At 43.9% G+C, this 15,440-nt stretch overlaps 1 protein-coding gene across 1 annotated transcript; it reads left to right on the top strand.

The window, feature by feature from the left end:
- Positions 1-297: 297 nt before the first annotated feature.
- LOC306940171 (phosphatidylinositol 4-phosphate 5-kinase-like protein 1) lies at positions 298-14,939 on the top strand. The gene is made up of 10 exons (XM_079525186.1): positions 298-386; positions 4,029-4,244; positions 8,096-8,146; positions 8,807-8,961; positions 9,369-9,493; positions 9,678-9,709; positions 10,953-11,008; positions 11,200-11,312; positions 11,708-11,870; positions 13,427-14,939. The coding sequence occupies exons 1-10, from the start codon at positions 312-314 to the stop codon at positions 13,806-13,808; spliced, it is 1,368 nt and encodes a 455-aa protein (XP_079381312.1). The 5' UTR covers positions 298-311; the 3' UTR covers positions 13,809-14,939.
- The last annotated feature ends 501 nt before the right edge of the window (positions 14,940-15,440 follow it).

The following is a 15,440-nucleotide window of genomic DNA, read 5'->3' as shown; positions in this document are numbered from 1 at the left end:
TTTAGAATTAAGTTGTTGTTTGAAAGCCATTCCTGAACCAAACAAAATTCTGATTGTAAAGATCTTCGTATTTTGGATTGTTGTATGGGAGTCTTTTTTTTGTCGTTGATCATAGTTTCAAACTGACTTTGGGTGTGTGTAATCTGTGGGATTTGGTCATTGTATACTTGGGTGAAAATGGAGACATTTCTTTCTGTAGGTTGGTGAATTGAAAGGAGACGGTCCTGAGGAGAGGACGGGCATCGTGACCACCTGCACCTCTGCCTGAGAGGATGGTGACGGCAGCACCCTCGGAAACAAAGAAGGAAACGATGGGGACGTGCACAACAGAGCCCTGCAGCAGCCGCTGGGGACGCTGGGGAGGGCGGCTCGGTGCATGGGTGCAGGTGAGCTTCATGTTGGTCTTAAAATGACGTGTGGTCTTACTGTTGTTGGCACATTGCTCTCTAAGGCATGTGGTTCTCAAAGTAAAGTGAGTGCCGCCGTAGCACCCTATAGGGCAGGGGTTCTCAACCCGTGGGTCGCGACCCCTCGGGGGGTCCCCAAATTATTTTCTTTTTTTTTCACGATTTTTCAAAAATAGCAGACCTACAAGCTCGTAGTGCGCCACTCGGTGGCGCGCTATGAGCTTGTAGATCTGCTATTTTTCAATAGCTAAATTATAACATAATGCTTAAAATACCAAAAGGGGTTCCCGTCCAAAATGGGTTAAGGTTATTGTAGCAGTCAATTTATATTGGGGGTCGGGAGGGGGCGGGGCGGGGGTCCCGAGACATTGCCAAAGCATTTCCGGGGGTCCCCGGCCAAAAACGTTGAGAACCCCTGCTATAGGGTGCCGTCACACAAGTCCACTGGTGCCTCAGAAATTCTGATATTGTTGAATTCCAAATATTATCACAGTATTCTGAGTCAGAATACTGTGATAATATTTGTAATTCAACAATATCACTTCAGTTTAACCACTTAGACCCTCCATACTTCCATACCATCCAAACTTACTTGCCAAAAATAGGCGATCTACAAGCTCACAACGCGTCACGTTGTGCGCTTGTAGATCTGCTGTTTTTGGTGAATGCCCCCCCCAGAATAGGGATGCTGGGGTTCAAGTGGTTAAATGTCAAGTATCTGTCATAATGGAAGTCTCTCGTTTTCCTTGTGACACATCATCATTATTTTTTCAACTGCGGTCGAGATCATGGATTTCACAATGCCACGCCAGACTGTGGCACTGTGACACATACTGTGTCTCAGGGGGAAAGATTGACATAATAAGTAGCGTATTATTCTATAAAGTAATGAGATCAGGGGTGCCATAGATGGAAAAATACATATATATTTACAGGGGTGACCTGAGACACAAGTGAGTGTGGAAATATAGTGGCCCTCTGGAGTGAGTGTGGAAATACAGTGGCCCTCTGGAGTGACTGTGTAAATATAGTGGCCCTCTGGAGTGAGTGTGTAAATATAGTGGCCCTCTGGAGTGACTGTGGAAATATAGTGGCCATCTGGAGTAAGTGTGTAAATAGAGTGGCCCTCTGGAGTGACTGTGGAAATATAGTGGCCCTCTGGAGTGAGTGGGGAAATAATAGTGGCCCTCTGGAGTGAGTGGGGAAATACAGTGGCCCTCTGGAGTGAGTGTGAAAATATATCCATCATCAAAGTTGCCCACCCCTGCATTAGACACATACATTGTTTTTTACATTCTTCTTTTCTTTTCTTTTCTTTTTCTTTTTCTTTTTCTTTTTCTTTTTCTTTTTCTTTTTCTTTTTCTTTTTCTTTTCTTTTCTTTACTTTTCTTTTTCTTTTCATGCACAATAAATCCTGCGAGCGGCCTTTCCGTGGATGAAAATGCCTTGGTGATATACTATAGCGTCATGTCCAGGGGGCGACATACTAGCGTCATGTCCAGGGGGTGGTCTTGTACATCATGTCCAGCAGTCCAGGGGGTGTACAATGTTAGTTCCATTGATTGAAGGTGGAACACTACGTATGATTGTAATACACGTGGCCCACCCTTCGGACCACTTAACAGCGATTTCCAAGTGAGCCCTGATGATCCATAAATGGTTGAGATCCTACTGTTCACCACCAGAAATAGCTGATCTCCAAGCTTCATAACGCCTCAAAAGTGATCCGTTGTGAGTAAAAGCAAGTACTTCTACACTTTTACAGAAGTAGAATCGTGCTACTTAGTGTTAGGGTATCTGTACTTTCCCTCCAGTCAAATATCTGGGTAGGTTCTCAAAGCCTACATTAACCAATTTATAGAAATTAGGCGTGATGCCAAATCATGATAGTATTAGGTAGATGTAAAAATGCTGAGGTCACAAGATTGAGCACGTTGGCTGCTGTCGAGAGAGAGAGAGAGAGAGAGAGAGAGAGAGAGAGAGAGAGAGAGAGAGAGAGAGAGAGAGAGGAGAGAGAGAGAGAGAGAGAGAGAGAGAGAGAGAGAGAGAGAGAGAGAGAGAGAGAGAGAGAGAGAGAGAGAGAGAGAGAGAGAGAGAGAGAGAGAGAGAGAGAGAGAGAGAGAGAGAGAGAGAGAGAGAGAGAGAGAGAGAGAGAGCTGGTGACAGAGAGACAGAAACAGAGGGAGTGGGAAAGAGACACACAGCGTCACAAGGTTGAGCACTACACGTGTTTTGTGAGAGAGAGATAGAGAGAGAGACTACAGACAGACAGACAGAAAAGACAGACAGAGTGCTGCAGAGAGGCCATCCATACAGACAGTATAGTGCAGTGCAGTGTGGTGTGTTGCTGCTTGCTGCATCACACTGCATTGGGGCAGAGGGGGACAGAGGACTGCATGGACACAATGGACTGACTGGCACCACACCACTGACACCCAACCCGACTGAGGCAAGTCTCATGATCAACCAGCCTGCATTCTGACAAAAATAGCACTGTTTGTGAGCTTGTGGATGGGCTATATTTTGACAGAGATTTGGTGTTGAGGGGGGGAAGAGGAGTGTACCTAGTATAGGGCCTTGGGGGACTCCGTTTGAAGTAGTATATACAGTATGGGTTTATAGTGGGTTTAAGCTGAGTCATTCACTACTGAATACTAGTGGTTATTATTTGGAAAAGTATGGTTTATTTTTTGGTTTACAGATTTTACAGATTTTTTGGAAAATACAACTTTGGCAAGTGCAATTCGTAGCCGTCGTTATTTTATGGTTTAGCTTAAAGGGGCAGTTCACCTGCAAAATGACTTTTCTTTGGATCAATTTCTCACACCATGAAGACTTCAATTCATGGAGATTTAGTTTTTTGCATCCACGATCCAATGTTCCAATATATTTAAGTAAATAGGGAGCCAAGATAAAACTACATAAAAACTCACTGTGTTATACACAGAGCACTACTGTCCGCGTTATAAATAAATGTTTTAAATAAGCTCTTGCTAAGCTTGGCCTCCTGTTTGCTTCAGCTCCTAACATTTTGGAATATTGGATCAGGAACAGAACAAAAGCACAAACATATCCATAACTATAAGGCTTCATGTGGTGAGTTAATTTTGGGAGTGACTACCCCTTTAACCACTGCAACATCCATCGAAGAGATGTGCTTGCTTGCGACCAGTACAATCTGCTTGCTCACACTCACTTCTAGCTGATCACATCATGAACGCCTTTCACTTTCAGATTGACCCTCCACTGATTTGTCATCTAGAAAGATGAGCTTTATGATCTAGAAGCCTTTGTGAGGGCTTGCATTTCTGTTTTTAGGTCCAGCAGCGTAATTGTCAGTGAAGGTGTGTTTTTCTTTTGGCTAACATTGCAGGCCGCTGGAACTCTAATGGAATTGGCTGCTTGTGGGAGAGTAGCATAGAGATGCACTGCATGTATTGATTAAATATCAGCTTGCAGCAGGCCTATATACTGTATACTGGCTAAGTGTGTGTGTGTGTGTGTGTGTGTGTGTGTGTGTGTGTGTGTGTGTGTGTGTGTGTGTGTGTGTGTGTGTGTGTGTGTGTGTGTGTGTGTGTGTGTGTGTGTGTGTGTGTGTGTGTGTGCGTGTGTGTGTTGCAGATGGAAATGACGGAGTCACTGGGCGGGGACGACCCCGGGCGGCGGCGGCAGCGCAGCGCCGGGAAGCCCAGGCGGAGGTGGGGCGGTCTGAGGCAGCGCTGGAAGATGCTGGGCGTGTTCGAGATCGACCAGCGCCACGCCTTCCACGGCCAGACCTGCATGATGAAGGAGGGGCTGTCGGCGGCCGTGCAGAACACCATCGACAACCCGCCCACGGTGAGTGTCTCTGCAGACCAATGTTAGAGCGCCTCAATGCGGTCGCGGAGTGGATGTGAAACCTGAGTGTCTCTGCAGACCAATGTTAGAGCGCCTCAATGCGGTCGCGGAGTGGATGTGAAACCTGAGAGAGATAGAGGAGCTGCTGGAGTCTGGACACACAAGACAAATTTCTATCAAATATAAATGTATTCCAAGGCAGCAACGCGTCGCTCTTCCATTGGGAAAGAGGGTGACAGCCAAGATTGCACTGTGGATAATGGGTAATGGATAATGGGTTGTGCAGTCTCTTAAAGTCAATGGCATCTGGCATGGTGATTTGTTTCATTTTTGAAATGCCAAAACCACACATGGATGACGTAACGGGTAGTGGAGGTGTTTTAGGGATTTAGGCTGGTGTCCAAAATAGCAACTTTTGCGGGGGGAACACCCCTTGTTCCCCAATGCTAAAATCCCCAAAGGGACATCGGACGAAAATAGAGCCCTTATCTACAGTTGATTTTGGCAGGCCTTGATGGCATCGTAATGCCTGATTTTACACTTAGTTGCATGCTGACAATATGCACTGCATATTGCAATACTGCCCTATAATGCTCATGGTTAGACTCTAACCACAAGGCCACTGAGCATGCCATTATAGGGTCACTCTAACCGTTAGAGTGTCCGCCATGGGACTGAGAGCTCAGGGTTCGAGCCCCGGCCAGTCATACCAAAGACTGTGAAAAATGGGACCCAATGCCAATCCCTGCTTAATTGGCACTCAGCATCAAGCGTTGGATTCGGGTAAGTTCCTGCGACATACTAGCGCGTCATGTCCTGGGAGTTTACATCAAGCTGCCTCACGCTACAGAAACAGGAGATACTGTACTGTAGGCTCCTGCCCTATGGGCCTCATGGCTCTGCAAGGCTTACTATAATAGCATGGTAAAAATAGGGATGGCATGTTGAAAGTGGTTCATACATGTATGGCTGCAGACAAGAAAACACGCGTCTATAATATGTATCATTTTATAGACACCCCCCCCCCCCATAAAAAGAATAGTTGGGGACAAAGTGCCATCCCCTCTGGTAACCCAAATCACGCCCCTGATGCCAGTTTGCAAATGTAACCACTATAGTTCTGGCTCCTCCATCACACAGCACTGATAACGATGATGGACGATGTTTGGACCTGTACCATATGACCCAATGACCCACGGGACCATACACAAGCCAAGCCTCCTAACAGAAGCCATGTGGTATATAGTCATTGTCACTGGGCAGTGACACAGAAGCATGTGCTACTGGGCAGCCCTAATCCACTGCCCCATGACTCAGCACTTTGACAGTCAAAACAAACACACACACACACACACACACACACACACACACACACACACACACACACACACACACACACACAGGACGCACACAGGAGCATGCATTCCACAACTGGTAGAATGCATGCTTCCCTAATTTATGACCACAATTCACAATGGACCATGTTGTGTTATTTTTGCATTCCGTAACGTGCCCTCAATAATTTCCCTAGCATCACGTCGATGGGATGCTCTGGCCTACGCAGTTCTATATACCTCCTTGTTTGAGTTGTAATGCAGAAATCAATGTATTTGAACCCCCATCTAAAATATTTTGTGCCAGGGACCCCCATACATGATTTGCGTGAATCAAAAAGATCCAAAGGAACAAATTAGTCTTAATTTTAGTCATCATAGCTTACTCTTTATTTAGTTTTAATAATAGTCATCGTTAATAATAGTCATCGTTTCCATGTTGAAAAATGTTCATACATAAAAAAAAGCTGAAATAGCTGATCTACAAGCTTACAACGCGTCACTTTGACACAAGCTTGTAGATCAGCTATTTCCGCATTTTTACCCTTTTTAAGTATAAAAATAATTAATAGACAGTAATTTATTTGTATATTCCAGGTATTTGTCAACAGAAATGTATTCTTTAATCATAATGTTCCAAAGTTCAATGCCAAAAACACAATTAAATCGTTAATCTAATTATCTGACAATTCATTGGCAACTTAAATTTGTAATCGTGACAGCTGTCGAGACCCAGCAGGGCTAAAGTACCGGAGCACCAATCTCATGCCATTCTGATATAGCTGTCCACGCTCTCTCTGACAGACAGACATGCTGTACTGGCCAGGCAAGGCAGCGTTCTCTGTCAGTGCCCCATCTGATCGGAATGAGCTCCGGAAGTCCTTAAAACTCCGCTCACTAGTCTTTCCATCTTTGAATCAATCGGGGAAAACAACGCTTTCTGACATTTATTTCTTTTTTATTGTGTAAAATGCTTTATTTAATTATTTAATCTTTTTGGTTTATCTGTTTTAGTGCTTTGAGTGCTTTCCGTCTTCTGGTTCATGTACTTATTTTGACGTTGCTGTATGTGAATGTCATTCCTGTTGATGATTGTGTTGTATTGATAAGAATGATCAGTTATTGTATACATTATGCGTTTATGCTAATACTGTGAACATTTCATGAAGTCAGAGACATGCTGTGTCTGGACAGAGCTGAGTGACCAAGCAGTTTGTTAGTGAGGCTATATTAAGACAATTTGAAATATGAAGACAGACATTATGTCCAGACACCCCAATGGCTAAAGGTCAGCAACCCTAATAGACAGGAAATTCACATCTTGTTTACAGACTAAAGGTAGCAAGAATAGTGAACTACTTTCTCATTGGTCAACATCCGAGTGGGAAGAGACAACCAGTCAGTTAAATAGATCTCTGAAGAACGATCTGGAGCTGACTTGTGAATTATCATGGATTGTACCGCTTTGCACGGCTCAACCAATAAATAACTTAAAGCTTACCCATCTTGATTGTGATGATTTGATTCATAATCATATCAGTATCTCAGCTACATTGAAAATGAATGCCTGCCCCTCAACTGAGTTGAAATGCAGACGTTATGATGAATGCCATGGTCATATATATATTCACAAGCCCATGGGTGCCGCACAATACTTTGATGATATTTGGAACCAGTATCACTTCAGTTTAACCACTTAGACCCTCTATACTTTGTGAAACTGACCCGATTTAAACTATTACTTGGTGTGATCTTTTTCAGCCTACATTACACCAAGTCTCTTCACCAAAAATATGTTTGGTGAATGTTCCCCCCCATAATAAGGATACTGGGGTTTAAGTGGTGGTTAAATGCCAATCTGTCTGTCCAGGATGGCTCCTGTTTAGAAGGGTTGATGATAAGTCACCATTAGAGATGCTCAGATAAAAACTATTTCTGACCGAGTAAGAGTACATGTACTTAGACAATTTAAATGTTATGTGTATGAGGGAGTATGCCTGTCAATATATTGGCCATATTGTGTATCACGTATAAATTGATGCATTTTGTGTTGTCATATACATTTATCAATTGATTCTAAATATTTACAACCGTACTTTCAAAGTTCCGTTTTGGTCGCACCATAGCAATCAATTGAATGTTTTGGTAACGGCCCGGGTCAGACTCAGTATCGGGACCTGTACCGATACCGAGTGTATGGGTAGGGTATTGTATCTACAACTCTAGTCACCATTAGGTCCCTGTGTGGCTGCATGTTGTTTGATTTGGTGTAACATATTCATGGTGTCATTCATAACATCTCCTTTTGAGACAACAACGTGGTGATGTTACCCCATCCAGGGGCAGTAGCGTGTTACTACACCAATCAACATAATCTTTTGTCTTTGCTTATTTTATCATTTAAACTCATTTTTCTTTCTTTTTCTTTCTTTCTTTCTTTCTTTCTTTCTTTCTTCTATACAAAGCTAATTATAATTTATTTACAGTATTATGTTCCTCTTCTTTTGTTTTTTCCAGAATGAACTTTCAGATGATGACTTCCGATCAGAAATTACTCAAATCCACCAGGTATGTCTGAACTTCTCTATACGTTAACAGTGGTGGAAAGTAAGTAAGTAAGTACATGTACTTGAGTATACTTGAGTAGTGCCATTTTCTGAGACTTTATACCTCTACTCACTACATCTTTGAGGCAAATGTACTTTTTTACTGTACTACATTTACTTTTTTATCTTTGGTTACTTGAGGTAGAGTCTAACAATGTAAAAAATAATCAACAATTGAATTAATGACTTATTATGTCCAGTTTTGGACCCAACAGAGGTCCAGATCTACTGAGATTTTCACTATTTCTAAAACATGTTTTCTAATTTATGACTATGACTTTTTTCTTCATGGACTTCAAAATCATTGCATTTGTTTGTTTTTAATTAATTATTTGGGAATGTTTTTTGAAAATGTTTTGAAATAATAATTATTAAAAACAAAACATGGGAAACAAATGATAAAGGGACCCATACAAATGTGTCTGTGACCCACAAATGGGTCTCGAACCAGTGTTTTGGAACCAGCGGTTTAAAGTATTGGCGCAGTCAGTAGCGCTGTCGCCTCACAGAACTTGAAGGGTCCATTAGTCTCTAGAACTTTAACTGAATTGTCATCCTGAAACGTCTTGAAGTGAAAAGAAAAAGTGTGTGTGTGTATGTGCGTATGTGCGCACGTGTGTAGGAATTTCAGATGAAGACGTTTGCAGGCAAGGTGTTTGCCAACCTGCGCAGCTCGTTAGGCATCACAGAGACCACCTACCAGGAGTCTCTGTGCTCTGAATCATGCTACCTCCAGTTCATCAGCAACTCCAAGAGCAAGGCCGACTTCTTCCTGACGTGAGTTCATCTCGTTAGTTAGTTAGTTATACAGTTATACAGCAACATACACTGCAACACCACCCCGACCAACAGTGGCTTTATTTGTTTGTTAAGAAAGGCCACGATACCATTAGTTGTCAGTCGTCATGATTGATTTCAGTCATTTTTATGTTGTGGACTATCCAAACCGACTCGGGACACCTGAATAGCTTCCCTCCACACCCTCCTAGCTCTGCAGTGTTGTTGTCTCCGCTTTCATAGCCTAAATTCCCTAAAACATAATTTCAGTTGTGGGAGTAGTTTTTGCTTTAATCCCTGAATGTGGAAATATACCAAGACATGTTCTAGAGTAGAGAGTCAGAGATCTACTGTGTGTGTGTGTGTGTGTGTGTGTGTGTGCGCGTGCGTGTGCGTGCGTCCTCTAGGAATGATAAGCGCTTCTTTCTGAAGACCCAGAACAAGAGAGAGATCCACTTCCTGCTGTCCAACCTGCACATCTATGTAGACCACCTGAGGAACTACCCACACTCACTGCTGGTCAAGTTCCTGGGTACCACACACACACACACACACACACACACACACACACACACACACGTACACACACACGTACACCTGAGGAAAGGTTTTGGAAATGCATTGGTTGTAGTTTGTCACCACTGATAGCATTTCTCTCTGACTTCAATGTCGACTGCTTTTAACGTGTGAAAATGTCTCCTGTGTTTATTTGTCAGGTGTTCACAGGATCACTATTTCCCACCGACAGGTACTGTTGACATCTCTGTTGATTTTGATGTAGTTTTAGTCATAGTCTCTTTGAATACAGTTTATTTTATCATCTAATGTTAGTCATCTAATGACATATTTAGATGTATCATACATACATTTTAGTCATTGGATATATTTTAGTCTAGTTTTAGTTGAATACAATATCATAAGATTTTAGTCGATCTACAGTTTGATTTGGCCAGTTTGATGGTGATATAACGGCTGATTTTACACTTGGTTGCAGGCTGAGAATAGCCGATCTTGTAGATCGGCTATTTTCAGAGTCCAGCACCCGAGCGCAACCAAACATAAAATGACTTGTCTTTTAGTTCTACTGGATCTCTTCTCCACTAGTCCCTTCCTAAAGGCTCATACATAGTCTGGATTTTCGGTGGTGAGGTGACCACCGAACGACAACATGACCACCGAACGACAACATGACGTCACGAGCCGCGGTGAAGAGCAAACCACCGCCACCGCCCCAGGCCTTCTCTCTGTTTTTACTCACCACCGTTCAACGTTATTTCAGCTCCGGTGGTCACCTCACCACCGGAGCGGTGGTCACCTCACCACCGAAAATCCAGACTATGAATGAGCCTTAACATTTTAGTCTAGTGTTTTGTTGTTGTTGTTTTTTGACAAAAAATGTCAGTATATTTAGTCTTAGTTTTAGTCATCGTAGGTTTTTTTTTTTTTTTGTCAGTGAAAAATGGTAGTCGATGAACATGTTTCGCCATAGTTTTAGTCGATAAAATCACCACTGGTCTTGTGCATGTTTTAACTCTTATTTTGCTGCTAGTTGGTAGCATTGTAGTTAAGCTGTGCCACTTCAGAGAATGGGTTTCCTCCCCGCTGTAGCCCCATGCACACACTCACTGCAGCTATTTGCTATCATTAGCATTAGCGCACACTGTTTACCTATTGCCAGAAACGTTTACATGTCGGGAGCGATGCGAGACAAAGTCACAAATGACATCCGAACTTTGGATGGCTGAGGATCACCAAGGACATCGCTCCTTGATTCCCGACTTATGGAGGTTTGAAAATCCTGCTTTGAACCGAGGTAAACGGAGAGGAGTTGTAACGTACCATAGCTGGTGGTGTCGAACATGGTACAAACACCTGGCTGATAACGTCCCATAGCTGGGGAGTATGAATATATTCGTACCTCACTGAGAAATAATTAAGTGGACTGTGGTTGTTGACAATATTTTACAATGCACATTGTATTTCCTTTACAGAAATATTTTATTGTCATGCAAAGTGTCTTCTATCCAGATGAGAGAATCAATGCCAGGTAAGCTGACCTTAACTCCTAAGCAAGTGGTCTTTTCTTTTCTGAAATCCCACTCATTTATTGTAATTGGCGGAAAAAGACTATGGGGTCCATATATATACGGACCTAGAAAATAACGTCCCCTAGCGGTGGGGTACGTATATGGTCCTGGGAGAAAAATAATGAAGGATATAACAGCTTGTTTGTTCCAGGTATGACATTAAGGGCTGTGAGGTGAGCCGATGGACAGAGCCCGCTCCAGAAGACAGCCAGGTCATTGTGGTTCTGAAAGACCTCAACTTCAAAGGACAGCACATCGTTCTGGGTGAGTTCTCTCACACACACACACACGCACGCACGCATGCACGCACGCACGCACACACACACACACACACACACACACACACACACATAATTACTGTTTCTGTCATTCATCTACCGGACGTTTACGGAATGCATTGGAGTCTATGGGCTTTAGAGTGACAAATGGGTTACATGAACCACGTGACCGGGCTGTTTTCTGCCCCCTCATTGGCAGAACTCTCCTTTCAATGGCCCGGGACCACTTGTGGTCCCGGGACCACTGGTTGAAAACCACTGAACTACTGAATACCAGGCAAACAATGAACCTCCTCAGCAGCATTATGTTTTCCTAGACTGACCAAGGTCTGTCTGTCTGTCTCTTTGTGCGTGTTCGCACGTGCGTGTTGCTGCTCACAGACCAGCAGCGTGCGTGGCTCCTGCGCCAGGTGGAGATCGACACACAGTTCCTGCAGAGACTCAACGTGTTGGACTACAGCCTCCTGCTGGCCCAGCAGCCACTGCACCACGACGAGAGGCAGCAGGGCCTCTCCCTGGCCACGCTCATCGTCAGGACCAAGAAGTAAGTCCTGACCAGAGGCAGCAATATATATATATAAGGCTAGATGGCGCAATGCGGACTCTACAGCGTAGTTCACCGGCAGCCATCTTGCAACAGTCAACCTTTCTGGTACGTCCTATGGTAGTGTAGCAGAGTGGCTCAGAGTCTCAGCCTGATGGCCTCAATAGTCTAATACAGGGATGTCAAACTCAAATACACAGTGGGCCAAAATAAAGAAATCGGTCGAGGTCGAGGGCCGGACTGTGTTTCAACACACGGGCACCGCGGTCATGAGGACGTCCCAGGCAAACAGCAAAAAAGTAAATGCATTTAAAACTGAAAATGCATTATTATTAAGCTCAGTTTCCTGTTCTATGATCCTCACCAATACTTGTAGTATTATGGTGGTCCGTGCAATATACCAGAGGGCCAGTTCTAATACTAATTAAATATCATCCCGCGGGCCAAAGATAATTCATCCACGGGCCTGATTTGGCCCCCGGGCCTTGAGTTTGACATATATCTCCCCTGGTCCGTAGGGATATCCCTTTGGTCTAGTAGTGGTTAATATGTTGTACTTTCACACAGGAGTCTAGATCCGAGTTCGAATCATGGGCGTTACATTGGTGCTGTGACCTGGATCGGGTTTCCTAGTGGGAGGAGGTCAAAAGGGAGGTGAGGGTAGCAGAGTGGCTCAGAGTCTCAGCCTGATGGCCTCAAAAGTCTAATATCTCCACTGGTCAATAGGGATATCCCTTTGATCTAGTGGTTAAGATATTGGACTTTCATGTGGGAGACCCGAGTTTGAATCCAGGGCATTTCAGTAGTGGGTGATCTGCTCAAACAAAAATACTCTTAACTCGCTGAAATCTTGACGGAATTACAAACGGTTTGGTTTATTACAAATGTTATCAACGTGGCTGATTCAGGATGCTTTATCTGCTTAATGTTTTTTTTATATGAAAGTCCATTATATGTAGGCATATGCAGTTATTTCTGGCGTTTATTAATTTTTTTAAGAAAAGAAAGTTTGAAAATCGGTTGAAAATTGAGCAAGTACTGTACATGCACCATAGACACAATGTTATGAGTGAGCGAGCTGACTGTAGCAAGATGGCCACCATGTGGTGACATTGCTCTCCATTGGCCAGCAGCACGGGCGAGTCATCTAGCCTTTATATATGTCTATCTGCACCAAGGGCTGTTTCGCCACGCTCATCGTCAGGACCAAGAACTAGGTAACAGTATTGTCATGTCGTTTTTGATGCTCATTTTATTTTTAAAACCAACCTTTACCAACTTCTTGGTTAGCTGTTCCATGAACGTCCCAGATGCTTGTTACATGATGAGTTAAATGATAAATCCTACTCTTTTTTAGTTTTACCCGTCAACCTCACGTGAGCTTGTAACGCTGGCCATGGATTGAGATGCTGATTAGAAATCGGATTAATAATCTGCAAAATACAGTCAGAATTGGGGAAGATAATATGCATAAAATAACTGATTTGAGGTTTAACATGAGCAACCACCAGACCTCAAACCACGGCCCTTGTTCCACCCTGTGTTTGACCTTTCAGATCTGTGAACCCGGGCAGTCCCATCTACGCGGGCGTCACCGCCGGAGAAGACTCCTCCGCCCCTCCTCGCTTGTCGGCCGAAACGGACAGCTTCTGCCTGAGTCGAGCGAGCGGCGGAGGCGACCCGCCGCCCTCACTCGAGGACTTCCGGGCCCAGAACCGACGGCTGCTACCCAACTTCAAGAACCCGCTGCACGTCATCGACGGGCCCGAGCAGCGCTACTTTGTGGGCATCATTGACATCTTCACGGTGTACGGCTTCCGGAAGCGCCTGGAGCACTGGTGGAAGAGGCTGAGGCATCCGGGGCAGTCCTTCTCCACCGTCAGTCCCCCGGCGTACTGCCTCCGGCTCTGCCAATGGGCGCGGGACAACACCGCCTAGGCCAATGGGCACGGGGCGCCACCGCCTAGGCCTGTAATAGTCTGAATACCAGAACGCTCGCCTCAAAAACAGTCGCCTCTGGGCGTACGGCCGGTGGAACGGTAGAGCGCTCGATCTCTGCCTGGTATTCCAAAACGTAACCTCAGTAAACTTCGCCAAAACGGTTAAATCTAACCTTATTCCTAACCTTAACCTCAGTAAAACGGCGCCAAAACCTAACCCTATTCCTACACTTAACCTCAGTAAAACTATGCCTAACCCCTAAACTTATTTCTAACCTTATCCCCAGTAAAAACAAATACAAGAATAAGTACTACCCCATCGAGCGGTCGGTGTGAGGACGGTGGAAAACAACGAGGGCGAGCATGTTTTAAGGCGAGCATTCCGGTTACCAATCGTCTCTGTCGGGGGGGATGTCCAAAACGGTTTACTTTTCAGGATAATGGACGAAAAAAAGAACCATGTGTTCCAATGGATCCAATGTAGTTATCATTTAGTCACAAGCTCTTGTTAATACTTGTCATCGGTTCAGCTTTTATAAACCCCACAGACGCACTTAACCACTAACTTTGATTTTCAAAAATGTTTTGAAAAAAGCTAACATGGCAGATCCGCAAGCTCACAACGCGTGCGATGCATTGCTTGTGAGCTTACAGATCGGCTAATTTCACTACTTTTGTGTGACAGCGTTGTACAACGAAGTAGGGCTTTCATTTACATGAAAACAAAAATGTGAAATATGGAGATTATATATATATCTATATGGGAGGGAGATGCAAACATGTATGATGTGAAATACAAACATCCCAATGTGTGCGAGGCAAAGTACATGAGACTTTGAGAAGATATCAAATTACTGTTATTAATCCCCAATGGGGAAATGATTTATGCTCGGGGACATGGGATAGTGCTTAATGCAGCGTATCCCATCTATAGCACCAATGCTCTGTTGGGAAATATTTTAAACGTTTACAGCCAGTAGGCCTTTTTTCTCTATTTTATTTATTTTTTATTTTTTTGCGAACATGGCCAACATCTTTCTGCTTTGTCCTAATAGCATATAGGTTTCTTCCTCAACATTGATGCAGACTTTCCATCTGTGATTACTTATTGTGTGTGTAACGTACAGTATAACCAGAAGTTGAATTGGAATTTGGTACAGTAGGGCAGGGGTTCTCAACCTGTGGGTCGCGACCCCTCGGGGGGTCGCCAAAATATTTCAGGGGGTCCCCAAATTATTTTCAAAAAAAAAAAAAAAAAGAATTTTTTTAAAATTTTATTTTCACGATTTTTCAAAAATAGCAGACCTACAAGCTTGTAGATCTGCTATTTTTCAATAGCTAAATTATAACAATGCTTAAAACACCAAAAGGGGTTCCCGCCCAAAATGGTTTAAGGTTATTGTAGCAGTCAATTTATATTGGGGGTCGGGAGGTGGCGGGGCGGGGGTCCCGAGACGTTGCCAAAGCATTTCCGGGGGTCCCCGGCCAAAAACGTTGAGAACCCCTGCAGTAGGGGACGTGGGGGAACCGTGAGAGTCAGAGGTGAGTGGGAAGGGGTCAATTAATGGAACTCGGTTAGGAATTACAATCACTTTCTTGTTCAGCTTTCGGTTATTCTGCCAGATGTGCC

This window comes from Electrona antarctica, assembly GCF_951216825.1.
Source record: "Electrona antarctica genome assembly, chromosome: 16".
NCBI lineage: Eukaryota > Metazoa > Chordata > Actinopteri > Myctophiformes > Myctophidae > Electrona > Electrona antarctica.
The sequence above is the reverse complement of the archived record's forward strand: the minus strand, read 5'-3'. Positions and strand labels throughout refer to the sequence as shown.